The sequence below is a fragment of the Octopus bimaculoides genome, chromosome 24, assembly GCF_046866305.1.
Source record: "Octopus bimaculoides isolate indiv1 chromosome 24, ASM4686630v1, whole genome shotgun sequence".
Classification (NCBI taxonomy): domain Eukaryota; kingdom Metazoa; phylum Mollusca; class Cephalopoda; order Octopoda; family Octopodidae; genus Octopus; species Octopus bimaculoides.
The window spans coordinates 24480470-24507929 of NC_142951.1; the positions used below are offsets into that span (position 1 = coordinate 24480470).

Here is a 27460-nt window from a genome sequence, read left to right on the forward strand (position 1 = left end):
CAACCACTCAGAGAGTGTAGTGGGTGCATTTACGTGTCACCCGCACGAAAACGGCCACGCTCGAAATGGTGTCTTTTATGTGCCACCCGCACAAGCCAGTCCAGGGGCACTGGCAACGATCTCGCTCGAAAATCCTACGGGAGCCAGTCAGGTGGTACTGGCAACGGCCACGCTCAAAATGGTGCATCTCATGTGCCACCCGCACAAGAACCAGTCCAGGGGCACTGGCAACGATCTTACTTGGCTTGCCGGGTCTTCTCACGCACAGCACATTTCCATATATAATAGTTATCCCTATTTAACTGTCTGACTTATGCATTGGATGGTATGACAAGACCCAGTGAGACAGAAGATGGTGTTGAGTGTCAGTGTCAGCTTTAACATGGTTTCTATGGCTGGAGATCTTTCCTAACACCACCCACTTTACAGAATGCATTGGATTATTTTTTTCATGAGACTGACACAAGTACATTCACAAAGTAACGTGCAAAGCAAAGAAAATGACCCCTCAGCTGAGTTGGATTGTTGCAGAGAGGGTGAGGGCTTAGTGCAAGGTTTTTAAGAGGCTAAATTATGATAAAGGGACAAACACAGGAGTCATGCAAGAGAAAAGATACATGGTTACTTTGCATTATATAAGAGTGGGTGGGAGTAGCACTAAAGATGATGGTGATAAAGTGTAGACAAGATGGTGGTGTCATATATTTATATATATTTACATACACACATACACGGCAGGTGAGTTGACTTGACGAGGCTGGGACCAAACAATTTGAACAGAGGACTAAGATGGTGGAATAAAGACCAGGTCTAGTGTGTGAGGACGGCTGCTGTACCTCGTCAAAGGGCATCCTGTAACTATGCAAGGCATGGTTGTCACTTGGTGAGGTATTTTCAAAATAGCATATAACACCCATTCAGGTACCTTACCAGGGATATGGCGAAGTCATGGGACTGCAGCATGGTGGACTGTGACGATGTAGTGGAAGAGCCCTACTGAGCCAATGGTGGTGCTTACATTAATGCTGAACAGAGGAATCTTAGATGATCAATGGTCAGGATTACCAACCTCTATCAAGAGAGTAACTGCAATGCATTCATAGGGGTGGTGGTCATGATTGTGCAACCAGCTAATGAAAGATTCGCTATGACTTAAGCTCCCAATTCAAAATTTATAATAACGGATGATGACAGAGAGTCATGAGAATCTGCAGAAGACGACGTTTGTGAGAGAGAGTCCAAAAGAAAATAGACTCAGAATGGAGAAAGGTGTTTAAGTCTATACTACTTGTGGTGGTGTTGGAGCATTGTGATAGCCAAGTCATCAAAGCTGATGATTTCAAAGGAATGTGTGTTGAGATAGATGTCCTCAATCTATGATCAGAGATAGTCAAATGTATGCTGGTGGTTGAAGAAAGTTTGCCAAGAAATTGAAATTGTAATTCAAAATAAAAACTAGTACTCGAATTTGAATTTTATTTATAAAAAGTCTGATTGTATGTATTTTTGCATACAAATTTTGACTTTTAGTTTTAGATGTTAAAAACCATCTGCTTTCTGTTTGACAATCTAGGAAAATTTGTGTATGTTTGTGAAAGCTCAAGTCTATATTAATGATGCTTTATAGAGTGCTTTGTGTGGGAGTTTAATGTGGGTGAAAATTGAGTCCTAATTGTTATGGTAAGTTGTGAGTTGTGCAAGCAGTGTCATTTCCAGTATCCTGTGAAAACATGACTGACCATGGGGAAATATTACCTTGCTTGGAAACATGAGGGTTGGCTACAGGAAGGGCCAACCGAAATAAGCTACAATAAATGGTATCTGACCCATGTAAGCATGGAAAAATGGATGTTAAAATGATGATGATGCTCTGTGTGTTTGAACCTATCTTTCTGTCTGTCTGTCTGAGTGTCTGTTTATCTATCTATCCATGTGTCTACACACACACACACATACACACACTCATGTATGCATGTAAATACAGATATAGAGACACACACACCAGAGAAGGATGATAAGTGGAAGCTGGGAAAGGGGTTTCAGAAGATAGACTTTTGTAATCTGGAAAAGCAATGGCTGAAATTTATTAGCTTTGTTGACTCCATTACACATCACATGATTGTTGAAGCAGTTTATCTTCCTTCCATATTGTACATATTTGTGTCCATGTATCTGTATTTTTCTCTGTGTGTGTGTGTGTGAAATTATGTTGAATTGCACAGATATGAGTGTGTATGAGTGTACATTCACACACACACACACACACACACACATATATATATATACATACATATATATACATATATGTATATATATATATCACAACCAGATGCATATAGGAATCTTATTCTGTGCAGCATAAATTTACGACAACCTCGTCAGTGTAACCACGGTTTTTGTAGTAGTGGTAATGATTACGATACAATATCAGTCTCGTAATAGAAATGGTTTTCTTCATCTTTTTATATTTAGTTTTTTTCATTTTTTTAAAATTTTCTCTTCACTTCTCCAAATATTTCTCCATTTCTTCAGTCTTTTTTCATTTATCAATTTGCTTCCTTTTTCTTCCTTTGTTTTCCCAGTTTTTCATCCTTTTCTTCTTGTATTCCTAGTTTTTCCCTACTTTTCTTTCATGTCCTCAGTTTTTCCCCTACTTTTCTTTCATGTCCTCAGTTTTTCCCCTTCTTTCTTTTCATGTCCCCTGTTTTCCATCCACTCCTTTCATGCACCCTCCCATATTTCTTTCTCTTTCCTCATGTCTCCAGTTATTCTCTTCTCTCCTGTCATGTCCCCTGTTTTCCATCCTCTCCTTTCATGCCCCTCCCCCCACAGTTTCTTTCTCTTTCCTCATGTCTCCAGTTATTCCCTTCTCTCCCACCATGTCACCTGTTTTCCACCCACTCATCTCATGTCCCCAGTTTTCCCTTCTCTCCTTTTGTGTCCCATATTTCCCATCCTCTCAATGTCCTATATTTTCCTTCTGCTTCATGTACCCAGTTTTTCTCTTCTCTTCCTCATGTCTCCATTTTCCCTTCTCCTGTCTTAATATCCCATATTTTTCCTTCTCCTGCTTCATGCCCCTAGTTCTTCCTTTCTCTCCTTCATGTCCCCTGTTTTTCCCTCTCTTTCATATCTCTAACTCTTCACTTTTTGTCCCCAGCTTTTCCCTTCTCTTCCTTGTCCTCATTTTTCTATCCTCTCCCTCTATGCTTCCAGTTTTCCTTTTTTGTTTTCCATCTTCGTGTCCCCATGACCCCTTTTATTCTTTCATGCATTCAGCTTTCCGTTCTCTCTCTCCCTCCCCTTCTCCTTCCATCCCCCCCCCCAACAGCCACTTCAGTCTTTCTATCCCCCCCCACCTCTTCATTTCCTTCACTCATTTCTCCTTATCTCTCTTTTCACCTTCTTCTCATCTTATCTCTCACTCTTCCTGTTTCTCCCACACCCATTCTCTTTTCTCAGTGTCTTTTTTTTCCTCTTCTCTTATTCTCACCCTTCTTCCATTACTCTTTCAAATTCCCTCCCCTCTCCCCCTCATTCTCATTCTGTCTTTTTGCACATATTTTCTCACATTTTCATTTTCTTCTCAATTTATCCACCCATCTCTTACTTCTCCATTTCTCTCCATTTACATCCTACACACTAACATACACACATGCACAGAGTGACACACACACACACACACACACACACACACCACACATGCATATACCCACTCATACACTGACAAATACGCCTCCATAGTATTCTAGAACTGGACAGACGAGCTTATTTACTTGGTGGTGTACATGATTAACAGTACACTAGTTAGTTGATCTTACTACCATTACTTCTACACCACCACCACCACCACGATGATGATGATGATGATGAGCAGAAGAAAAATAAGTCATATTTTAAAAATTAAATAAAATGACGAGGTTCTTATAATTATGTTGACAACTTCTTGCATATGGTGCACAAGGCCAGAAAGGAATTTGGGAGGCATAGTTAGTTGATTTATATCAACCCCAATACTTGAATGGCACTATATTTTATTGCTACTTCACTCCCCAAGAAGGATGTAAGGCGAAGTTTGCCTCAGTGAGGTGGAAGACTACATATTGTTAATAGTAATGTGGGACTTTTTATTAAATTGATCTCAGTACTTGCTTGATTTATGGAAGGCTGAAAGGCAAGGCTAATGCTACCTTGGCAGGATTTGAAAATCAATAATTATAATAATTCTTTCTAATTTTGGTTTGGCACCAGGTTGGCAATTTCGATGGGGGAAGAACTAGTCAATTATGTCAACCTCAGTGCTCAACTGGTACTAATTATATCGACCCCAAAAGGATGAAAGGCAAAGTTGCCCTAGGTGGCATACAAACTCAGAGCATAATGCTATAGGAAATGACACTAAGCAATCCTGTCAGCTCATTACCTTAATAATAGTAATAATAATAATAATAATAATAATAATAATAATTATTATTATTATAATAATGATAATATTGATAGTAATAATGGTTTCCTATTTTGGCACAAATGTAGCAATTTTGAGGTTAGAGGGTAAATGAACTACATCAACTTCTGTAGTTGACTGGTATTATATTTTATTCACCTTGAAAAGATGACAGGCAAAGTTGACTTTAGTGTGATTTGAACTCAGAATGTGGAAAGAAATGCTGCTAGGCATTTGTCCGACGTGCTAAGAGTTCCACCAGCTCACTGCCTTAATAATAATAATAATAATCCTTTCTATTAAAGGCACAAAGCCTGGAACTTGTTGGAAGGTGGGGAGAAAGTTGATGACATTCTTAATTTATTGACCCCTGAAAGGATGAAAGGCAAAGTTGACCTCAGTGGAATTCGAACTCAGAGTGAAGTGGCAGATGAAATACCGCTAAGCATTTTGCCCGGTCAGCTGACCGTCTCTTAATAATAATAATAATAATAATGCAATTATAAGAATAATTGTTTCAAATTTTGGCGCATGACTAGCAATTTTGAGCACAGGGGACTAGTTGAGTACATTGACCCTAATACTTAACTTGGTACTTTATTTTACTAACTTAGAATTGAGCTTAGGATGTAAAGAGTCAGAACAAATACCTCAAGATATTTTGCTTAATTCTCTGAAGATGATTTCGTTGGCAGCTGACCAAAGTTTTGTACGAAAGATTGAGTCAGCTATTGTCGATGTCTATGACTTAATATTGAAATCCTCTTCTCTGGAGAGATTTGAACCTAAGACTTTGAGAACTGAAACTACATACTGTAGAGTAGTTTGTTTTTTTTATTTATGAATCCCTTTGATTCCTATTTTCTTCTACTGGACCCTTGTAGCCATTTGATATTAAAACAAAATCCCTTTATTTGAATAACTAAAGAGTGTTAGGAATATTAAATATTATTACATGTGACAAGCATTGGTGATAGTGTCATGTAAAAAGCACTCAGTACTCTCTGTAAAGTGGTTGGCATTAAGAAGGGGCATCCAACCATAGATACCAAGCCAAAACACACTATGGAACCTGATGGTGTCCCTAGCCTTGCCAGTTCTGGTCAAGCTGTCCAACCCATGCCAGCATAGAAAAATGGACGTATGATGTTGATGGTGAGCTGTATTGAAAAAAATTGTTAAAATATTTTGTGTATTGTAGAAGATTAACTGATTTACTGCTCATAAATTTTGGCAACAAAATCTTATGTGGGCTCTGATTAAAAACCTGCTGTAGAACATTTAGTTTGGGATTACTAGTTTCTGCCATTTTATCACTTTTTGTAATGGCCCAGTGGTTAGGGTAGCAGACTCGCGGTTATAGGATCGCGGTTTTGATTCCCAGACCGGGTGTTGTGAGTGTTTATTGAGCGAAAACACCTAAAAGCTCCACGAGGCTCCGGCAGGGGATGGTGGCGAACCCTAACTTTCTCTCACTCTTACTTCCTGTTTCTGTTGTGCCTGTAATTCAAAGGGTCAGCCTTGTCACACTGTGTCACGCTGAATATCCCCGAGAACTACGTTAAGGGCACACGTGTCTGTGGAGTGCTCAGCCACTTGCACGTTAATTTCATGAGCAGGTTGTTCCGTTGATCGGATCAACTGGAACCCTCGACGTCGTAAGCAACGGAGTGCCAACAACAAGAAGCAATAATGATAGTAATAAACCGACATGAAATGCCTTTCATCAAACTCTGACTATAATATTTTTATCCTTTTTTTTGTTTGCTTTTTCACTTGTTTCAGCATTAGACTGTGACCATGCTGGGGCACCAGTTTGAAATATTATTTTTTCTTTAGTTGAATGACTCAACCCCAGTACTTATTCTTTTAAAAGCCTGGTCCTTATTCTATCAGTCTCTTTTACCAAACTGCTAAGCTACAGGGACGGAAACATACCATCAGTTGTTAAGTGGTGGTGGGTGAGACACACACACACACACACACACACACTTGATGGGCTTCATTCAGTTTCCATCTACCAACTCCACTCACAAGGCTTTGGTCAGGCCCGAGGCTATAGCAGAAGACACTGGCCCAAGAAGCCACACTGTGGGACTGAACCCAGAAGCGTGGGACTGAGAAGCAAGCTTCTTACCACATAACCATGCCTGTACCTATAATGTTGAAAATAGATTTTCTTTGAAATTTTCAAATCTATTTGCTATGACTTCATCTTTTTGAGATATTTGAAGAATTTCCAGACAGTTGTAATAGTTGTAGTAGTCATAATAAGTAATGTCTTCTGGCTTAGGCACAAGGCCAGCAGTTTTGAGGGGTGGGGGATTTGTTGATTCAATTGACCTTGTAATGTGACTAGTATTTTATTTTACCCACCTTTGAAAGAATGACAGGCAAAATCATAATGGTAATAGTAGTAATATTAATGACCTTCAAGGTAGTAGTAACAATACTAGTAGTAGTGGTAGTAGTAATAACAATGATTTGCAAAACAGTAGTAGCAAAAGTATTAATAGTAATGATGGTGATGGTGATGATAATAATAGCAGTAATAGTAATAATAATAATAATGATAATAATAATAATCATGAAGATGGTAAAAGAGAGATAAAGTGAAATTCTTTTAACATTCATTTAACATTCTTAAGAAAAATTGAAATCAAAAAATTGTGAAAGCAAAAAAACAAAAAGCAAAAAAGCAAAACAATAAAAATAAAATTGATTGAAATACATTTATTTGCCAACATATTTTCTCCATCACATTTTCACCCCCTCCATTTTCTTAGTAAAAAAAAAATAAAAGCAAATGAAAAAAATCTAAAATAAATAATAGAAACAGGTAGCATAAACTAAGAAGAGGAAGAAAGGAGAGGAAGAGGAGGAGGAGGAGAGAGAGGAAGAATAAGAATAAGTAAAAAGTATAGATAAATAAATAAACAAAACTTGTAGAATTTTTTGAAATGATTTAATGGAAGTATCTGCTTCTTCGATATAAATATAAGGAATTCATTTAAAAAAAAAACACCTTCCTTTCCATTGTACATTAAAGTAGTTGTTGTTGTTGCTGCTGCTGCTGTCCATTTACTTACAGAATCATCCAGAATATTATTTCCATTGTGATGACAGTTTAAAAAATTTTTTCTAACCAATGTGGGGAGATGGCTGTGTGGTTAAGAAGCTCACTTTTGTCACCCATGTGATTTCGGGTTCAAGTCCCACTGCATGGCACCTTGGGCAAGTGTTTTCGGCTCTAGCCTCAGGTCGACCTTATGTCTTGTGAGTGAATTTGGTAGATGCACACACACACACACACACACACACACACACACACTCACACACTCACACACTCTTTTTTCCAACTTATATCGAGCGTCGAGCTAATGCATTTCATGTGTATGTCCTTTTGACTTTTGTTGTTTTGTTATTTGTTATGTTTAATTTTTGATTTGCCTATATATATGTTTATATATATATATATATATATATATATATGCAGCCAAGTGACAACATAGTTGTGGCCGATGCTGGTGTCACATAACTGGCACCTATGCCAGTGGCACATAAGAAGCATCTTTCGAACATTGTGCCTTACTGAGGCAATGACATGTGACTATGACCTTCGGTGATATGCTGTGCTTGAGAAGACCCATCAAGCTCAGTGAAATTGTAGTCATGACTGATGCTGGTGTCATATAACTGGCACTTATGCTGGTCACACATAGAAAGCACCCATTACACCCTTGAGTGGTTGGCATTAGGAACGGCATCCAGCTGCAGAAACCATGCCAAATCAGATTGGAACCCGATGCAGCTCTCCAGTTTCAATCAAAACATCCCTTACATTTTCCACTTGAAAGTAATTATTATAAGAGAATCAATTATGTTTTAGGCAATTATGTCTTGGGGGTTACAACTTCTTGTTGTTTTTCTTTCAAATCTAAATAGAAAGTATTGTCTCCAGTCTCAGGACTCTTAGGGCTGGTTCCTGGTTTTTATGGATTAAATGTGATTAAGATCACATTTCCCCTGAATGGGATATAAGTCTGTCCCAGGTTTACTCATTTGTAACTGACTGAACTGGAGTAATATGAAATGAAGTGTCTTGCTCAAGAACATAACCCATTAACCTGACCAGGAATCAAAACCACGACCTTGTGATTGTGAGTTTGAACATCCTTAACTACTAGGTCACACATCATCATTTTCAAACCTGAATACATTAATCAAAGTGTTTCTGAGTGGAAGCTTTAGTCTTGTCAAGTACATGACAACCCCTCTAATACTGGTGCTATGAAAATAATGCATTCAGTACCATTTCTGTAAAATTATTGGCATTAGGAAGACTATCTAGTTGTAGAAATGAAACATAGGAATGATGCCTGGTCTTTTGATGCATATAGAAGAGCAGTAAATTTGAGTAAGGACTAATTCAGACTGTGGTGACCCACCAAACCCATCTCAGTATGAAAAGTAGACGTTAAAGTGAAGATGATGTTTGTTTACATTATAAATTGAAATGAAAAACATACATCGTTTTTATTTTTTTTTATTTTTGTTATATCATTAAAAAACAAATGATCTTTGTTTTTCTACTTTACGATTTTCTGCTGGAAATAAATTCTTAATGCCATTTTATTTCATTTCTTTATTACAGAAGTAAAACAATGTCATCGGTTAAAGTTGCTGTAAGGGTACGTCCCTTCAACAGTCGGGAAATTGCCCGAGACTCAACTTGTATCATTGATATGTGTGGAACAACAACCAGTAAGTTAATCATTTTTTTGACCATTTTCTGCTCCTCTGCCTCCTCTCTCTCTCTCTTCTCCCTACTTTTCTTATTTTTAGCTAGAATTGCTGAGATGTGACATAATTGTAAGAGACTTTGACTTTTATGTCACCTCTTCATAGTCCTCTATCATTTAACCCTTTAGCATTTAAACTTTAGCATTTAATCTGGCCTAAATGTTCCCCCCGTTTCATGTTCAAAGTGGCCAGTTCCAGCCTCTCACCTTAAAATGTCATTCTAAAAATAAGCAGTCACATCATTGAAATCTCAAAGCTACAAGATGAACACAAGATTAATTCCAAACAATGCAAATAAACAAGCATTACATTCGACAGAGAAATCTGAATGCTAAAAGGTTAAAGAGACAGTGGCTATTCTGGCCGACAGTCAGGTGACCAGATCTTTCGGTAAGTGTGCTCCAATAGACTGAAAGACAGTAGGAAACCAAAACCTACAATGGGCTTAATATGTCTGTAATTTGGAAATTTTGATAATTTCTATCATTCACAATAATGGCTTCAGATGAAAAAAAAATAATAAAGTAGACAATTAGAAAATTTGCTGATCACGTTAACCCTTTTGTTACCATATTTCTGTTGGAATCAGCGATTTTGTCTCATTAAAAAAGACAACCAAAAGAGTGTTTCATCCTTGCTTTTGTGATACCTAGTGCTGCCTAATAAAAGGTAAACTCTTGTATCTTCCTTGTTTTTCCTACTTAATAAGCGGTAAATTCCTACTAAGTGACATAACGTGTTATAGTTCTGTTTTGCAGTTGTAGCCAGTCTACATTTGCTGTTATACTCCTTCAAATGATATAAATGTCATCAATTCCATTTCATTATTCTTTATCTGAAATCTTATATCTTGTCAAAACAAAAACCAATATTTTAACAATATTTTAAAAGGTAATCTCTGATTGACCAGTATTTTAACAATATTTTAAAAGGCAATTTCTGATTGACCAATGCTATTAAAAATTTAATCTTATAAATGTTTTTGTGTATTTGTCACTGTTGATTTAATTTTATTTTGGTGAATTAAAATTGCTGTTCTTGTCACGATCCTATGAAATACTGTGATCAGTATGCATACATACATACATACATATATCTGTGTGTACACAGACGTGTACATATATGTGCAACAAAATTTCCATAAATTAGTAATCCCTAAACAAGTATAATCCTGACCGGAGTTAGAACCCCAATGAAGGATAATTGCATAATATCAATGTATAGTATAATACATACATACTTACATATATATATATATATATATATATATATATATATATATATAAAGGGGTTTGTATGATAGTGTATAGAGGAATATATTATTCAAAAGAATTCCAACTCTATCTGTTTTTTATGTTTTATTTATATTCTTATAAAATTAAACATTTCATTTTACTATATATACTATATATTCCATATTCTATATCCTACATTAATTTTATAAGAATATGAATAAAACATAAAAAACAGACAAAGTTGGAATTCTTTTGAATAATATATATATATATATATATATATATGGGAGAATTTACGATAAAAACAACGAAGACAGGTTGTGTAAACAACAAATGGATGTATTAGTTTAACACTCGGGAATAGAGAAAGTCTTTGACGTTTCGAGCCTACGCTCTTCAACTGAAACGAACACAGAAAGAAATAAGGAGAGAAACAAGGAGAAAAAAAATATATAAATGTAGTGGTCAGCGATTTATCATATATATATATATAAACAAAACCACCATTAATCAAGAAACCAAAATTGTCCTAAAGAATTTTAACCTCAGAAGTAGAATTTCATTGAAGGACACATATTCAGAATCACAAGAACACAAGATACAAATGGTTCACAGTCAACAAGTACATCATATGTATACTCACTAGAGGTTTATCATTGGAAAGACATCTTGTAGAAGAATATCTAATTCCATATTAGCAGTAAATAAATAAATCTTTGGAATATAAAAGAAGTAAATATTGAAATAGACATATATAAATCAGCATCATTTTAATATCTACTTTTCCATTCTTGTGTTGGTCAAATGGAATTTTTTTTAGGCAGATTTTCTATGGAGGGGTGCCCTTCCTGGCACCAACCCTCACTTGTTTCCAAGCAAATTAATATTTCTTCAAGCTCAGACGTAGTTTTCGAAGAATATGTTGGAAATGAATGAAACTGCTTGAATATTGGTGACACTCATTTACAACTATCATATGATGTCAAAACAAGGAAACATGAACACACCATCATATATATGAACATACATAGTATCTGTCTGTACATATAGCTTGCCGGTCTTCAGTCAAACCATCCAACCCATGCCAGCATAGAAAGCAGATGTTAAATGATGATGATGTTGTATATATATATATATGAAGCAGTTGGCATTAGGAAGGGCATCCAGTTGTGAAAATCATGCCAAAACAGACCTCACCGGTACTGGTATGACATGGAAAGCATCCAGTTCACTGTGTAAAGTGGTTGGTGTTAGGAAAGGCATCCAACCATAAAAACCATGTCAAAACAGATTTTGCCAGTGCTGGTGCCACATGAAAAGCACCCAGTCCACTCTGTAAAATGGAAGGGCATCCAGCCATAAAAGCCATACCAAAACAGACATACCCTGGTGCAATCCTTTGGCTTGCCAGCATCTGTCAAATCATCCAGCTCATGCCTGCATGAAAGACGGATGTTAAATGATGATGATGATAAATATCTCCAGGTACTAAATCCACTCACAAGGTTTTGACCAGGTTAAGGTTATAGTAGAAGACATTTGCCCAAAGTGTCACACAGTAGGGTTGAACCTGGAACCTTATGTGTGGGAAGCAAACTGCTTAAGCACAAGCATGGACAGATTATTTTTTAGGATTAAATTCCTAAACAATGTTACAATCATTTGTTCAATAGACATATTTTTAGTAGCTTCATTGGACAAGTAGACACTCACTCCCTACCCTCCATGAGTTGGGAGTGAGTGCCTATAAGCAGCCAGGTCTATAAGCAGCCAGACACAAAGATCAAGTGGGGGTAATCAGGAATCTATTTTCACTGTTGAGGCTAAAAATAATTTATTAAATACATGTTGTAACTAAATTTACAAATTTAGAACACACATGTCTGTGTGTGTATATATATATATATATATATATATATATATATATATATAAAAGAGGTGAGGACTGAAATCCTTCAAAGGGATGTCAGACATCCAAGTCTGCCGGTACAGTCCAAGTAAAGAGTATATATAAAAATATATATTCAGTATTTGTAAGAACAGTAAATGATGTATAAGGAAAGGAAAAATTGTAAGTGTAGACGAACGTTAATTCAATTCATTATCTTTTATTTGTTTCAATCATTTGACTGCGGTCATGCTGGAGCACCACCTTTAGTCAAACAAATCAACCTTAGGACTTATTCTTTGTAAGCCTAGTACTTATTCTATCAGTCTCTTTTGCTGAACTGCTAAGTTACAGTGATGTAAACACACCATCAGTTGTCAAACGATAGTGGAAGGACAATCACAGACACAAATACATACATACATACATATATACACACACACATATACATACATGTTTACGACAAGCTTTTTCCAGTTTCCCGTCTACCAAATCCACTCACAAGGCTTTGGTCGGCCTGAAGCTTAGTAGAAGACACTTGCCCAAGATGCCACGCAGTGGGACTGAACCCAGAACCATGTGGTTGGGAAGCAAGCACACACTGGCACTCCATCAGTTAAGATAAGGAAGGTTCTGATTGATCCAAACAATAAAACAATCTACTTGTGAAATTGATGTGCGAGTGGCTGAGGACTCCACAGACATATGTACCCTTAATTTAGTTCTCAGGGTGATTCAACATGACACAGAATGTGACAAGTCTGGCCCTTTGAAATACAGGCACAACTTGTTTTTGCCAGCTGAGAGGAGTGGAGCAATGTGAAATAAAGTGTCTTGCTCAAGGACACAATGCACTGCCAGAAATAGAATTCATGACCTTACAGTTGTGAGCTGAATATCCTAACCACTCAGCCACGTGCCTTCACAGAGAGAGAGAGAGAGAGAGAGAGGCATAGAAACAGGTGAGAGTTGGTGACAGGAAGAGCACCTGGTCATAGAAAAATATGGTCAACAAAGTTATTGCCTGACCCATGCAAATATGAAAAAGTGGACATCAAATGATGAGGATAATGATATTTAGAAGTTTGAGAATTTACCAAAATACCAGAAGTTATTTCATTTAATGATGGCAAAGTTGTGTTCTAACCATTTTAAAACTGATTAGGAAAAGCATAATATTTGTTCTCAATACCAGTTTGTTCATGAGATAAAATATTCTTTTATCTTTTACTTTTTTCGGTTATTGGACTGTGGCCACGCTGGGGTAATGTCTTGAAGGGTTTAGGTGAACAAATCAATCATAGTACTTATTTTTAAGTCTGGTGCTTATTCTAGTGATTTCTATTGTCGAACTGCTAAGTCACAGGGACATAAACAAACCAACACCAGTTGTCAAATGGTAGTAAGGGGGAACACAACATAAGCACAATGATACACATACCACACAGAGTTTCTGTCTCCCAAATCCACTTACAAGGCATTGATCTACCCTGGGCTGTAGTAGAAGACATTTTCGACAGGTGCCGTACAGTTAAACTGAACCCAAGATCACATGTTTGGGAAGTAAGCTTAACCACACAGCTACTGTGTATGGTTTTTATATACCTTGAGCCTACTGTTCATGAAGCTGGGACTCTGCTAGATTTTCAAGGCATTTAAACTGAGAGCACACAACTTCTTACCTCTGTATAATATGTCAGTCCATCACAGGGTTAACCCCCAGGAGCCAATGTGACTGATTTTTATCTGAGTGTACTGGAGCAATAGGAAATGAAGTGCCTTGCTTAAAAGTACTGTGTTGTCTGGTTCAAGAATTGAACTTGTGGACCCCTAACAATCATGAGCCCAACATCTTTACTTCTACCAGGCATTCCCCTACTGCTGAGTAAGCATTTAGTATATACTTTTTTTTTGTTATAAAAAGCAGAAAATTACAAATACAAGCCAATATTTTCTATATTTGTGATCTGGAAATCAATGTCAGTAACATCAAAAGAGCTCTCCCCATCACAGAAAAACAAAATGAAGAAAAGAGAAAATGTATTTAGCTGAGGAATAATATAGTTGTGTGACATCAAAGAAATCCGGTTAAGCAAGGACTATAAATTGAACTGAAGACCTCATTATTAATGGTTTCTCTCTCTTATCCACCTCATTCTATTTTTGGCACTGAAAGCCAGTAGTACTTCACAAATGGAAATAGATGTTATAATTATGTTGAGAATAAAGCTACAGTTTATCAAAAACCTACTTCAGTGATTATAAAAGACATGTGAATTGGGTATGTCTTCGTGGAATATACATAAAATGTATCTCACAAAGAATTTGTAGTGCCGTAGCTGTTACCGAGATCTGGGTTACTTGATTGTCTGCTAGAAGAGATGATTTCTATTGATTACAAAACCAGCAAGATTCTAACAATTATTGGAAATTTTTGCATTTTCATCATAGACATCTGCAGCATTGATGAACAGAAGAACTTTGGTTGGAAATTATAAAAATAAAATTACCACTACATTTTTTACCATAGCTCTTATAGCCATGTTATGACTACAGATATGATAATCATGTTATGACAATAGACATCATGACAATGACAGTAGGTAGATATGATAACCATATTATGACAATAGATATATCCGTATATCATATCTGTGTTATGACAGTGTATATATATATATATATATATATATATATATATATATATATATATATATATTTATTAATAATTTAGGAAAAACATAATATTTGTTCTCAATACCAGTTTGTTCATGAGATAAAATATATATATTTTAATGTTATGAAAATAGGTAACACTGTTATGACAAATATAACAATGTTATGACAGTAGATATAACCATTTTATCACAGTAGTTGTAACAACAGTGTTGTGACAATAGCTATCAATTATAAGTAGCTGGTATGAAAAATATGACTCAAATTTTCCCAAGCTATGGCACATTGGCAAGAAGCTTATATAATGTTCCACTAGAATGGAATTCTTTCATGGAACTTTACAAAATACTGAAGCACTTGAGTGCATCATTTACAAGTAGAAATTGCTTGTTATTGCAGATACATCATGTAATTAGTGTTGTCATCATAGACAATAAAAGAAAAATAAATGGTCAATTCTGCCCTGCTCATATGAATGTAACATCCAGTGTTACTTCAAGAGAATAACTTAAAGCAGGCATATCATGATTATATATTTACTTTATAACCCCACTGTGCAATGATGATTAATTCATTTAGGGGCAGGCTTGGTTGGGTGGTCAAGAAGTTTGCTTTCAAACCACATGGTTTTGTGTTCAGTTCTGCTGCATTGGCAAGTAACTTCTATTATAGCCTCAGGTCAACCAGCCCAGGCCTTGTGAATAGATTAGGTTGACAGAAACCCAAACAAGGACATTGTGTATGTATGTACTCCACCATCCCCTACACGTATTCTTATACACTCATACACATATGTGTATTCATGTCATCTTAATATTCACACAATAGTTGTAAACAAGCCCCACCATTGCAGAAGTGGTGTCATTTGTTTCTAGTCTTCCATGAAAATATGTCCATGGCTGTATAGTAAGAAGCTTGTTTCCCAACCACATGGTTCTGGTACAATAGCCTCAGCCAAGCAAAGCCTTGTGAGCAGATTTGGTAGATGGAAACTGAAAGAAACTTGCTGTATATTATATATGTATATCATCATCATCATCGTTTAACGTCCGCTTTCCGTGCTGGCATGGGTTGGATGGTTTGACTGAGGACTGGCGAACCAGATGGCTGCACCAGGCTCCAATCTGATCTGGCAGAGTTTCTACTGCTGGATGCCCTTCCTAATGCCAACCACTCTGAGAGTGTAGTGGGTGCTTTTATGTGCCACCTGCACGAAGGCCAGTCAGACAGTACTGACAATGGCCACGCTCAAATGGTGTTTTTTACGTGCCACCTGCACAGGAGTCAGTCCAGCGGTACTCTGTGTGTATGCTTTTGTGTCTGTGTTTTCCCCCTGCCACTGCTTGACAACTGGTGTTGGTGTGTTTACGTCCCCATAACTTAGCAGTTTGGCAAAAGTGACTGATAGAATAAGTACTAAGCTTAAAAGATAAGCCCTGGGGTCAATTTGTTTAACTAAAACCCTTCAAGTAAGTGCCTCAACATGGCTGCAGTCAAATGACTGAAACAAGTAAAAGAGTAAAAAATATGAAGAAATATTACCTTATTTGGAATAGGTGAGGTGTGGTGACAAGGAGAGCATCAGGCCATAGAAAATCTGCCTCAACGAGTTATTGGTGCTTATTTTATTGAGCTTTCTATGGTGATTAACCCATTAAGTCCAGAGTACTTAAATTTCTGAATATTACTTTAAAATTTTTACAGATGATTGGAAATAGGTTATAATGAAAAAAACTAATTATCAAAACTCCTTTACTTCAAGTAGAAATGGAAATACTTGGTGTCCTATAAATAGGACACTGGGACAATGATATATAGCTTATTTAATGTTCTCATTTAGTTTCCTATTTATAAGACAGTGAGACTTAATGGGTTAAAATGTTAGGTTTGGTAGTTTTGCCACCAAGACCAGAGAATGGTAGAAAGGAATACATCCAAGCTGTAACAGTAATTTGGCTGTCCTGCCTGCATCTCTCCATTATTCCACTTGTATGCTGGAATATCGTATTCTTTTGTCTGGGTGTGGCAATCTTATGTTTGAACGTTGCATTGAATTAAGTATAATCTAATAAAGCCACAATAAAAGAAATTTTATTAACTATACAGAAAAATGTTAATTACATTTTCTTGTGAAAATTTGATAACAAAATAAGGAAGAGAGACAGGAGTCTTAGTTCGTCGGAGAAGGATGTGAAGAAAATGCCTTGAGCACTTGGTGGCAACTAGAGAAAAGTAAAATTGAAAAAGAAGCCTTGGATGACAGAGAGAGAGAACAGATACTGGATGGTCTTACTAGCTAGTTTTGTAAAGATTGACCCAATTGTTGTGCTAAGTTGTGTTTGAAACAAGAGTGGGTGGAGTCCCATGATTGCTAGCGTCTGTAGACATAGCGCCATAGAGAGGAGAGAAAGATAAAATGTAAACAGTTTTCTCATGTATTTTTTTAAAGAATTAAAAAAACATAACTACACATTTAATGGGAAAAATATTTTTCTACGTATAAGTTCAGGCTTCTTTCTGAAGGCAGCACTTAAGGAAAACCCTAACCACACTTCCCAAAGGCCATAAAGGGTTTTATGGTCACAGCTTTCCCACTTGTGGTTTTGATTCAAGGTTTCTAGTTTTTTTTAAAGGGAAGTGAAAAGGGATTTTTTTCGTTTTTGCTTTTCTGATATAGTAAAACTTTTATCCCTTATTACTTGTGATATTACAAAACTCACACACACACACACACACACACACACACACACACACACTGAAGTTTCTTGGATATATTCATTGGGTGCCATAGATACTGTCTCCATAACTACAGTCAATCAGGATCCTATTTATTTAATCAATAATTGATCAAATTGTTTTCTTATTAGTATTAATTTTTTTTTGCACTACATTGATTAATGGACTAACCGATTGAGTCAGTTGAAGTCTAGTTAACAAATGTGGAATTCTATTGATGGAATAAAGCTGATTCCTATTTAGTAAAGGGGTTGATGATGGGGGAAATAATTAAACGTCTTTCTTTTGCTTGTTTTTTTTTTACCCTTTTTATATATTTTTTTCGTTAGAACAGGAAAGCAGCTGGTTTCATTGATTTCTTTCAGATATGTGTTAATGGAAACAATGGCTGGGTGTTAAACCAGAAACTGTTAAGCCATGGCTGAATTACTCAATGTTCAGACCAATAATAAATTGTAAAACCAAGCCAAGATTATAAAGTCCAACCATGCCAAACCAGATCAGGCTTGACCAGTTTACATTTAGATTTTAGATTTCATTTTCTTCTCACACTTTATCTATTGTAATAGAAGTCAATTCTGCCTCTTTCTGTCTCGCTTTTAATAATAAAACAAATATATCTAATGCATGCATCAGTGATACAGTGGTACATATTATATATGTGTGTATGTGTTTGTTTGGTGGTTGTTAGTTTAAATTGTGGGCCAGACGTAACTAGCTAAGAGCACATGACTCTTGTTTGCCTTTGTTTTGACAATCTGTATGTTACGACTTATTTCAAGCTTTTTAGAAAATAAAGATAATCCTGTAAAAAACAGTTGTTCTAAATCAGATATTTATCTCATCCACAATAAAACATACAAATTTATATAAAGCAGGAAAGAAAAAAAAAAGACAAACTAAAAAACAAGCCAGAATAAAAAATAATTTAAAAGCACAGAAAAAAACCTTGCCTTCCAATACCAAAGCATGTGATATCTTGAATCCAAAAATCTGTGCTTGTTCATGTTAGAAGTGTTTGCAGTCTCATGATCAAAGATGTTTCAGCCACAACCATTTATCAGTGGTTTTCAAACTTTTTAATATCCAGACTAGATCCTGGATTTTTTTTAGGGGGCTGCACCAAAAAGGAAAATTTATGTTTGTAGAGGGAAGACTGTTGGTGGGGCTACCAGAAGATTGCTTGAGGGCTGCATGCAACCCTGGGATCTGTAGTTGAGAATCACTGAACTAAATAGACTTAGCTATCCTCTCTTTATTTATGATGGTAGAGTGTGATCTGTAGGAGATTTGGCTGCTATTTCTTGCAGCTGGAGCAACTTTGGAGTGGTACCTTCTTTCAGTTGAAGTATTTAGTTTGTGCCTTGTATGGAGAAGCTGAAGTCCTGGTTGAAGAGAGTTCAATTCTCAGCTTTACATCACAAAATCTACATGAATCTCATTCTCTGCATAAATCTTCAACTTCCATATCTGGAAGCTGTATGAGGAAGATTCAATACTTTTAGATGAAATGATGCAGAATGAAGGGACATGGGGGGTGGGGGGAAAGAGTTATAAAAGTTTCCTACAACAATGTTCGTTAGCATAAATTAGTAATTGACTCAACACCTGTAAGAGTCTCATTTCATTGAGCCTGTATTTCTTTTTCTTTTGCAGCTATACAGAATCCTAAACCTGGACCCAAGGACCAAATGTACAAGAGCTTTAATTTTGATTATTCATATTGGTCCCACACTGATGTAAGTTGACAAATATTACCTCTGTGTTCTTTTTTTTTGTTTGTTTTTTAATGCAGAATTTTTTGAAAATATTGAGTCCCGAGAGGAACATAAAAATAAAATGTTATCTTTTATTTGTTTCAGTAATTGTACAGTGACGATGCAGGGGCATCACCTTGAGGGATTTAGTCAAACAAATTTACCCTCTGTGCTTATCTTATTCTTTCCCCCTAAAGTCTGGTACTTTATTCTATTGGTCCCTTTTGCCAAATCACTCAAAAACAGGGATGTTAATAAACCAACACTGGTTCTCAAATGGTGTGGAGAGAAAAACAGACGCACACACAGAGGCATATAATATGTATACTCTCACACACACACACACACACACACACACACACACACACACACAATGGGCTTCCACACAGTTTCCATCTACCAAATTCACTCACAAGTCATTGGTTGACCCGGAACTATAATAACCCAAATACCTGGGAGACACTTGCCAAAGACCTCCCAAAGTGGCACCATGTCATTGTCGAAGGAATTGACCATATGGAATATAACAGACATCAAGAGGCAGAGATCATATGTCAAAGATGCGAAGAGCAACTTACATTTCCTCATCCCCCGCCAACCCTCCACTATGATAATTGCCCCCCCTCCCCAGCTCTTTTATACCGCCCTTGGCCTGAAGAGCCACTTCAGACACTGGCACACTTTCCACCTATCAAGATGAAGAGGCTTAACCACTCACTACTGATTAACTACACAAATACGAGCTGAAACACGATGACAGAAGACGATACTTGCCCAAGACGCCGTACAGTAGGACTGAACCCAAAGCCACATGGTTGAAAAGCAAGCTTCTTAATCACACAGAGTTGTGTGGAATAATTAAACAAAAAACATTATTATCTTAAGTGGGAAAGGACAGTATTTGTTATCCTTTCAAATCCTCTGTTGTTGGTAGGAGTTGCTGTTTCCAGGAGGAGACAAGTTCCAAATGGTTACAATAGAGTGGGCTCTTCTAAAGACACTCAAGGGCCAGGTGATAATATTAACACCACCCCAAATTAACACCATTCAAAATGAACATCACCCAAACTTAATACCAATCTTTGTATTTCTATTTTGATTAGTCTATTTGTTTTTTGTTGTTTTTTTGTCATCTTCTGTTAAAATATTTCCTACTAGATGTCTTAAAACCTTAGTTAAAGCATATTGTCTATAGTTCTTTAGTACCATATTTCTGTTGGAATACACTGCTTTTGTTCCAGTTTATTTTGAAAATATTAAAGAATTCAATAAAAATAACTGTCATTATATCAGGCTGGTGTTCGAACATAAATCAACGTGGAATTTAGATCGAAGGTTTTAATCTAAACCATTTTAAAACCAGAAGATCTGTATCATTGGAACAGGGGTGTCTTCAGATGGGTTAATATCAAAAAGATTAAATTGTTTAACCATTCTGACCAAGAACATATAGGAACACTATTTTCAGATTGAGTGGCGTTAACCTCAGGGGTTTTAATTTTGAATGTTGGGTTCCAGTACTGGAATCTTCTGTGCCACACCTTTGTATAATTTTGCATTAGAATTAAAGTGGCACTAACATTGGGAGAATATAGATCAGCAGGAAAGGGATTAGAATCGGCCTCTGATGGTGTAACGCTATTATATTGAATTATAAGAGTGTGAATCCTAATATCAGAGATGCTGGTTGGTCCATGCTGCAAAGCATCCATTATCAAGGACTGACAACCAATTGCTATTGACTCCATGAGGCTATGGAAAAATGGGGATTGATTATGACATGAGAGCATGGGTTGCTGTCTAACGGAGCAGTGTAGATTGCTGTGTGGTTGTGAGACAGCAGAATACTTTGTTACCAAACCGTGACATGCAATATTAATTTATGTCTAATAGGGTAGCATATGTAGCAGGGTTTGCAATGTCAATCAGAGAGCAATGTGGATTGCTGTTTGACAGAGGCCTGCAGATTGCTGTTTGACAGAGCTCTGCAGATTGCTGTTTGACAGAGCCCTGCAGATTGCTGTTTGACAGAGCCCTGCAGATTGCTGTTTGACAGAGCCCTGCAGATTGCTGTTTGACAGAGCCCTGCAGATTGCTGTTTGACAGAGCCCTGCAGATTGCTGTTTGACAGAGCCCTGCAGATTGCTGTTTGACAGAGCCCTGCAGATTGCTGTTTGACAGAGCCCTGCAGATTGCTGTTTGACAGAGCCCTGCAGATTGCTGTTTGACAGAGCTCTGCAGATTGCTGTTTGACAGAGCCCTGCAGATTGCTGTTTGACAGAGCTCTGCAGATTGCTGTTTGACAGAGCCCTGCAGATTGCTGTTTGACAGAGCCCTGCAGATTGCTGTTTGACAGAGCCCTGCAGATTGCTGTTTGACAGAGCCCTGCAGATTGCTGTTTGACAGAGCCCTGCAGATTGCTGTTTGACAGAGCCCTGCAGATTGCTGTTTGACAGAGGCCTGCAGATTGCTGTTTGACAGAGGCCTGCAGATTGCTGTTTGACAGAGCCCTGCAGATTATTTGACAGAGCCCTGCAGATTGCTGTTTGATAGAGCCTTACAGATTGCTGTTTGACAATTAGTGTAGATTTCTGTTAGACAGGACAATAGGTTGCTGTTTGACAGGTCAGTGTGTTGAGCTGTCTGTGTCCACAGCCTAGATTGCTATATAATGGGGCAACATAATTCATTGTCGGACAGTGACACATGACCTCATAGATAGGTGTCTGTACTGTTGTGTGACTTGTCTGTCTCTACAGCATGGATCATTGTCAAGCATGGTGACATACATTGTATTTTAACTGTCACATGGTAGTGTTTCACTAAATGGCTGCCTGGCTAGCAATATCCTATACCTGTCTCTGATATTGTATTATCTATAGATTCCTAACCTAAGTGTCACTTAGTATAAATACCAAACAAAGAGGAAATGTAATGTCACAAAAGTATCAAGGGGGCTCATACTGTTTCTGAAGATATATATATATATATATATATATATATATATATATATATATATATATATATATATTTATATTTAAATATATTTAAATTTATATATACATATATATATATATATATACACACTTAGAAATATTAATATTTATATATATATATATATATATATATATATATATGTATATATATATAGTGAAATTTATCTATTTAAACACACACACACATATATATTTAGTTATCATTAAATATAATATAAATTATTTACATGCTTGTAAGTTACAAAACAATTCATCATGATATTAGAATTTTCTTATTATTAAATAAAATCTCATCAAACTATTTCTATGTCATTTATGACTTTATATATATATATATATATATATATATATATATATATATATATAATCACAACCATCTCTGTGTTGTTTCTCTGTATACAGGTGGTGGAGTACTGTGCTACATCTGTTAAAAACTATAAAAGCTAGATTAGATTATAGGCGATTAATCTGCTATAATTTGACCTGATTTAGATGTAACCACCCACCTTTAACCATGCTATTTTATTTTTACCCTCCCTGTCTCACTCCCCTTTTTATTCTTTCCTCTCTCTCTTTCTCTGTCTCTATTCTTTCATCCTCCACCTTCCTTATTCTCCTCACTCTCCCTCTTTCTGTTATCGCCCCTCCCTCTGTCTCGCTTTCATTCTTCCTCTATATCTCCCCCCCCCCTATCTTATTGTCTTCAGTATATCTGAATCAATAGATAAGTACTGAACAGAATAAAATTAGATTAATATATATTTAATATATGTAATATTAATTATAGGTGCAGGCATGTTGTATGCTTAAGAAGTTTACTTCTCAACCATGTGGTCTGGCGTTGAATCCCGATGTAAGAAAGCTAGAGTTAAGATTCTTCTGCTATAGCCTTGGGCCAACCGATACCTTGTGGGTAAAATTTGATAAACACACACATACATGCATACATATATACATATATGTGGCCCAGTGGACTCGCAGTAGTAGGATCGCGGTTTCGATTCCCAGACCGGGCGTTGTGAGTGTTTATTGAGCGAAAACACCTAAAGCGCCACAAGGCTCCGGTAGGGGATGGTGGAGAACCCTGCTGTACTCTTTCACCACAACTTTCTCTCACTCTTACTTCCTGTTTCTGCTGTACCTGTATTTCAAAGGGCCAGCCTTGTCACACTCTGTGTCACGCTGAATCTCCCCGAGAACTACGTTAAGGGTACATGTGTCTGTGGAGTGCTCAGCCACTTGCACGTTAATTTCACGAGCAGGCTGTTCCATTGATCGGATCAACTGGAACCTTCGTCGTCGTAACCGACGGAGTGCCAACCATATAATACATATATATAGGCGCAGGAGTGGCTATGTGGTAAGTAGCTTGCTTACCAACCACATGGTTCTGGGTTCAGGCCCACTGCATGGCACCTTGGGCAAGTGGCTTCTACTATAGCTTTGGGCTGACCAAAGCCTTGTGAGTGGATTTGGTGGACGGAAACTGAAACAAGCCAGTCGTACATGTATATATATACATGTTTGTGTATCAGTGTTTGTCAGTGTTTGTCCAAGAGTTCCAGCAAAACTGGGGTTAAAAGAACGATAATGATAATAATAATAAGAATTCAAGACCATCATACTCATCGTCATCATGATCAAATATTATTTCTGCCATTTTGTCATCTTTAGGTTTGCTATTTTCTCTTATTATCCGCCTTCTTTTTCTTCTCTTGACTTATTCAGTCACCCCTTCTCTTGTTTACTAATTAACTTTCTCATTCTGTGTGTCTAAGAAGCCTGTCCCTTTCTTGCGTTCCCCAAAACATAGCGTCTCTTTTTGCGTTCACCTTTTCCTTTCCTCTACCTCTTCTCGAGCTCTCTGCTCCTCCTCATCCCTTGTTTTTTGAAGACAGTCTCTAGTCCCCTTGGTGCCATAGTATATAAAAGCAGTCTTTAGTCCTTTAAGTATCACTATAGCAGTCTTTAGTCCTTAAGTCTTTAGTCCTTAAGCAATGTATAGTACTATATATTATGTGGTAACCAAGGTTACCACATAATGTGAAAGCAGTTATCATATGTAGTTAAGAAGCTTACTTTGCAGCCTGTGGCTCTGGGTTCAGTCCCACTGCACGGAATCTTGTGCAAGTGTCTCCTACTAGAGCTCTGGACTGACCAATGCTTTGTGAGTGAATTTGATAGATGGAAACTCTATAGAAGCCCATCATATATAAGTGTGTATGTTTTTCTGTTTGTTCTCCCTACTGTTTGACAACTGGTGTCAGTTTGTTTACATCCCTGTAACTTAGCAGTTCAGCAAAAGAAACTGGCAGAATAAGTAACAGACTTTAAAAAAATAAGTACTGGGGTTGATTTGATCAAGTAAGCTCTTCAGGGCGGTGCCTCAGCATGGTTGCAATTCAGTGACTGAAACAAGTAAAAGATGAAAGCTGTATTACAGTCCTTGATTGCTGTCTTTAACTAAATGAAGGCAAATCTTCAGTGATGCTCCACTGGATGCCATGAATTATGGTACACCTTACATATATGAGGGTGTATGGCCTAGTGGTTAAGGTGTTGCACACATGATCGTAAGATCATAGTTTCAATTCTGAGACCAGGTGGTGTTGTGTTCTTGAGCAAAACACTTCATCGCGTGTTGCTCTGTGATCACTTTGACATCTGATGCATGGTACACCGTTTTAGGCAACGCCGATTTGATGGAGAGAGTCAGTTAATGTATAGCACAGGCATTCGATCACTATAAACAAATCATCTTTGCAGGTTGTTTGGCAAAAGCTGAACACTCCTACGTCATCATCACACACACACAAACACACGCACATGTGCTTAGAGCGATATATTTCTGGGAAAATACTGCGGTAACCCTCTGTTATGTTCCAGGTTTCAGCTAACCGCATTGATTAGTATTCAGAGTCTATGACTACTCGAACTTGTCATTCACATTGAGTTTGCTTTGATCCAAGCTGGTTGAAAGATCCTGCATGAAGCTGCACAGATAATTATATCCAGTTGTATATGCAACTGCCCATACTCTGTGCAGTGGAAACATGTGTAGGTCATTATAACCATAAAAATATGCTGTTTGACAATGTCAAATAAAAGGAAATATATTTTGAGGATGTACCTCTCTCCATATTCTCTGTCATTATAATTATTGCTTATATATATATATATATATATATATATATATATATATGTAAATGTTGAATGATGAAAATGAGTGTTCAATGCTGCATTGGTGGATATAATTTCTTTATTTGTGAATTAAGGCTACCATTGGTTTCATGTTAAGAAAAGTAGGAAAATATTCAAGTGTCTTAGCAATTTTCCAGCCTCCATGTTATCGGATTGAAAAATTGTTAAGGCACTAGGATGTTTTCCTACTTTTCTTAGCATGAAATCAATGGTAGCCTTAATTCACGCACACATAAATATATATATATATATATATATATATATCTTTAATTTTTCTTTCTTTCAGCCTTCTGATCCTGAATTTTCGTCCCAGACAAAAGTGTATGAAGACATCGGCCTGGAGATGTTGGATCATGCTTTTGAAGGATACAATGTCTGTATATTTGCATATGGACAGACTGGTGCAGGGAAAAGCTACACCATGATGGGAAAGAATGAAGACAGCCAACGTGGGATAATCCCACTGGTAAGAAGCTACTTTGTTTACTCACCCTTCCTCATCTGCTCCAAATTAGTGAGCGTGTACACACACTTTCTCTCTCTCTCATATCCATATGGACACACATAGATAAAATATTCACTTAAACTGTGTGAAAAGATTGTGTGTGTATGTGTGTGTGTATATATATATATATATATATATATATATATATATAATTGTAAGCATAACACAACCATAGATATTTAGGCTACCATTGGTTTCATGTAAGAAACATCTTCACTCTTTCATGGATATCGAGTATTCGCACTGCTTGTTGGCCTGTGTATGTGTGTATCTTTTACTGATGTATATCAGTGAAGCATATAAACATCAGGAAAGCTAATATTCTTTGTGCAAAGTCTCTTACAATATTTGTTCTGTACCAAGTTACCAACACTCCTCCTGTCAGTGTAGCTGTCAGAAATTGCGTTGACTAGCGATTGGTCTGTTGGCCAACTATAATCAATAACTACTATTCATCATAAATTGCAATATATAATATATATATATATATATATATATATATATATATATATATATATATATATAAATCATAAGGACACAAATATTTTGCTCCTGATATATACATATGTAAAAGGATTTTCTATCAGAGTACTTTGTGTGGCTAACTATTTCATAGGGCAGCAGCAAATGTCAATTGAGTTACGGGTCAGTGTACCAATTGAAAGATCAAAGGTCTCTATTGTATTTTCAGCATTGTACTGTGTTCTTGGGCCAGCCAAGATAATTAACTTTTATTGGCTCAATCTGGTGATGGCAGTTCTTTGTATCTGAAGATCATGTAGAATTGAGGCTGTGACTGCCACTACTGTCCACTACTTGTCTTTTTACCCCTTCTCCATTGCTGCGAGGCTTTTCTTTCTACCTGCACTTCGTAGCTTTAAAGTGAGAGTCACTCCATGCAATCTGACTCCTCTCTTTTGACTTAAAGGTCTGACCACAGTGGCACAGTGGGCCAAGATGGCAGGAGTGACCAGCAAGATATAGGATTTTACAAGAAGGCTATTCTCCTAGGTGAATTGCTTTATAGGGCTGGAGAGCTCCACTAGCCCTGGAGTTGCTGGAAGGGTGTCAAAGAGGGCACCAAACTGCCTGAAAGACCCCACTCCTTAGTTTGTCAAAGTTGATTTCCCTAGTTTTTTCCTTACTCAAGATGCTTACAAAGTGGTGAGCATTTGTGATTAAAACTTCTTCCATAATATACTAAATAACCCATAGCTGA

General features: G+C 36.9%; 1 protein-coding gene across 36 annotated transcripts in view; it reads left to right on the forward strand.

Annotated features, from left to right (window-relative positions):
- Nucleotides 1–27460, forward strand: part of LOC106880568 (kinesin-like protein unc-104) — a 267934-nt gene that overhangs the window by 62956 nt on the left and 177518 nt on the right. For all 36 annotated transcript variants that reach the window (XM_089340891.1, XM_089340887.1, XM_089340888.1 and 33 more), the window contains exons 3-5: nucleotides 9099–9208; nucleotides 19439–19521; nucleotides 26023–26202. In XM_089340891.1, coding sequence (XP_089197017.1) covers nucleotides 9109–9208; nucleotides 19439–19521; nucleotides 26023–26202 — 363 coding nt within the window. In that variant the 5' untranslated portion in view covers nucleotides 9099–9108. The remainder of the gene's footprint in view (nucleotides 1–9098; nucleotides 9209–19438; nucleotides 19522–26022; nucleotides 26203–27460) is intronic.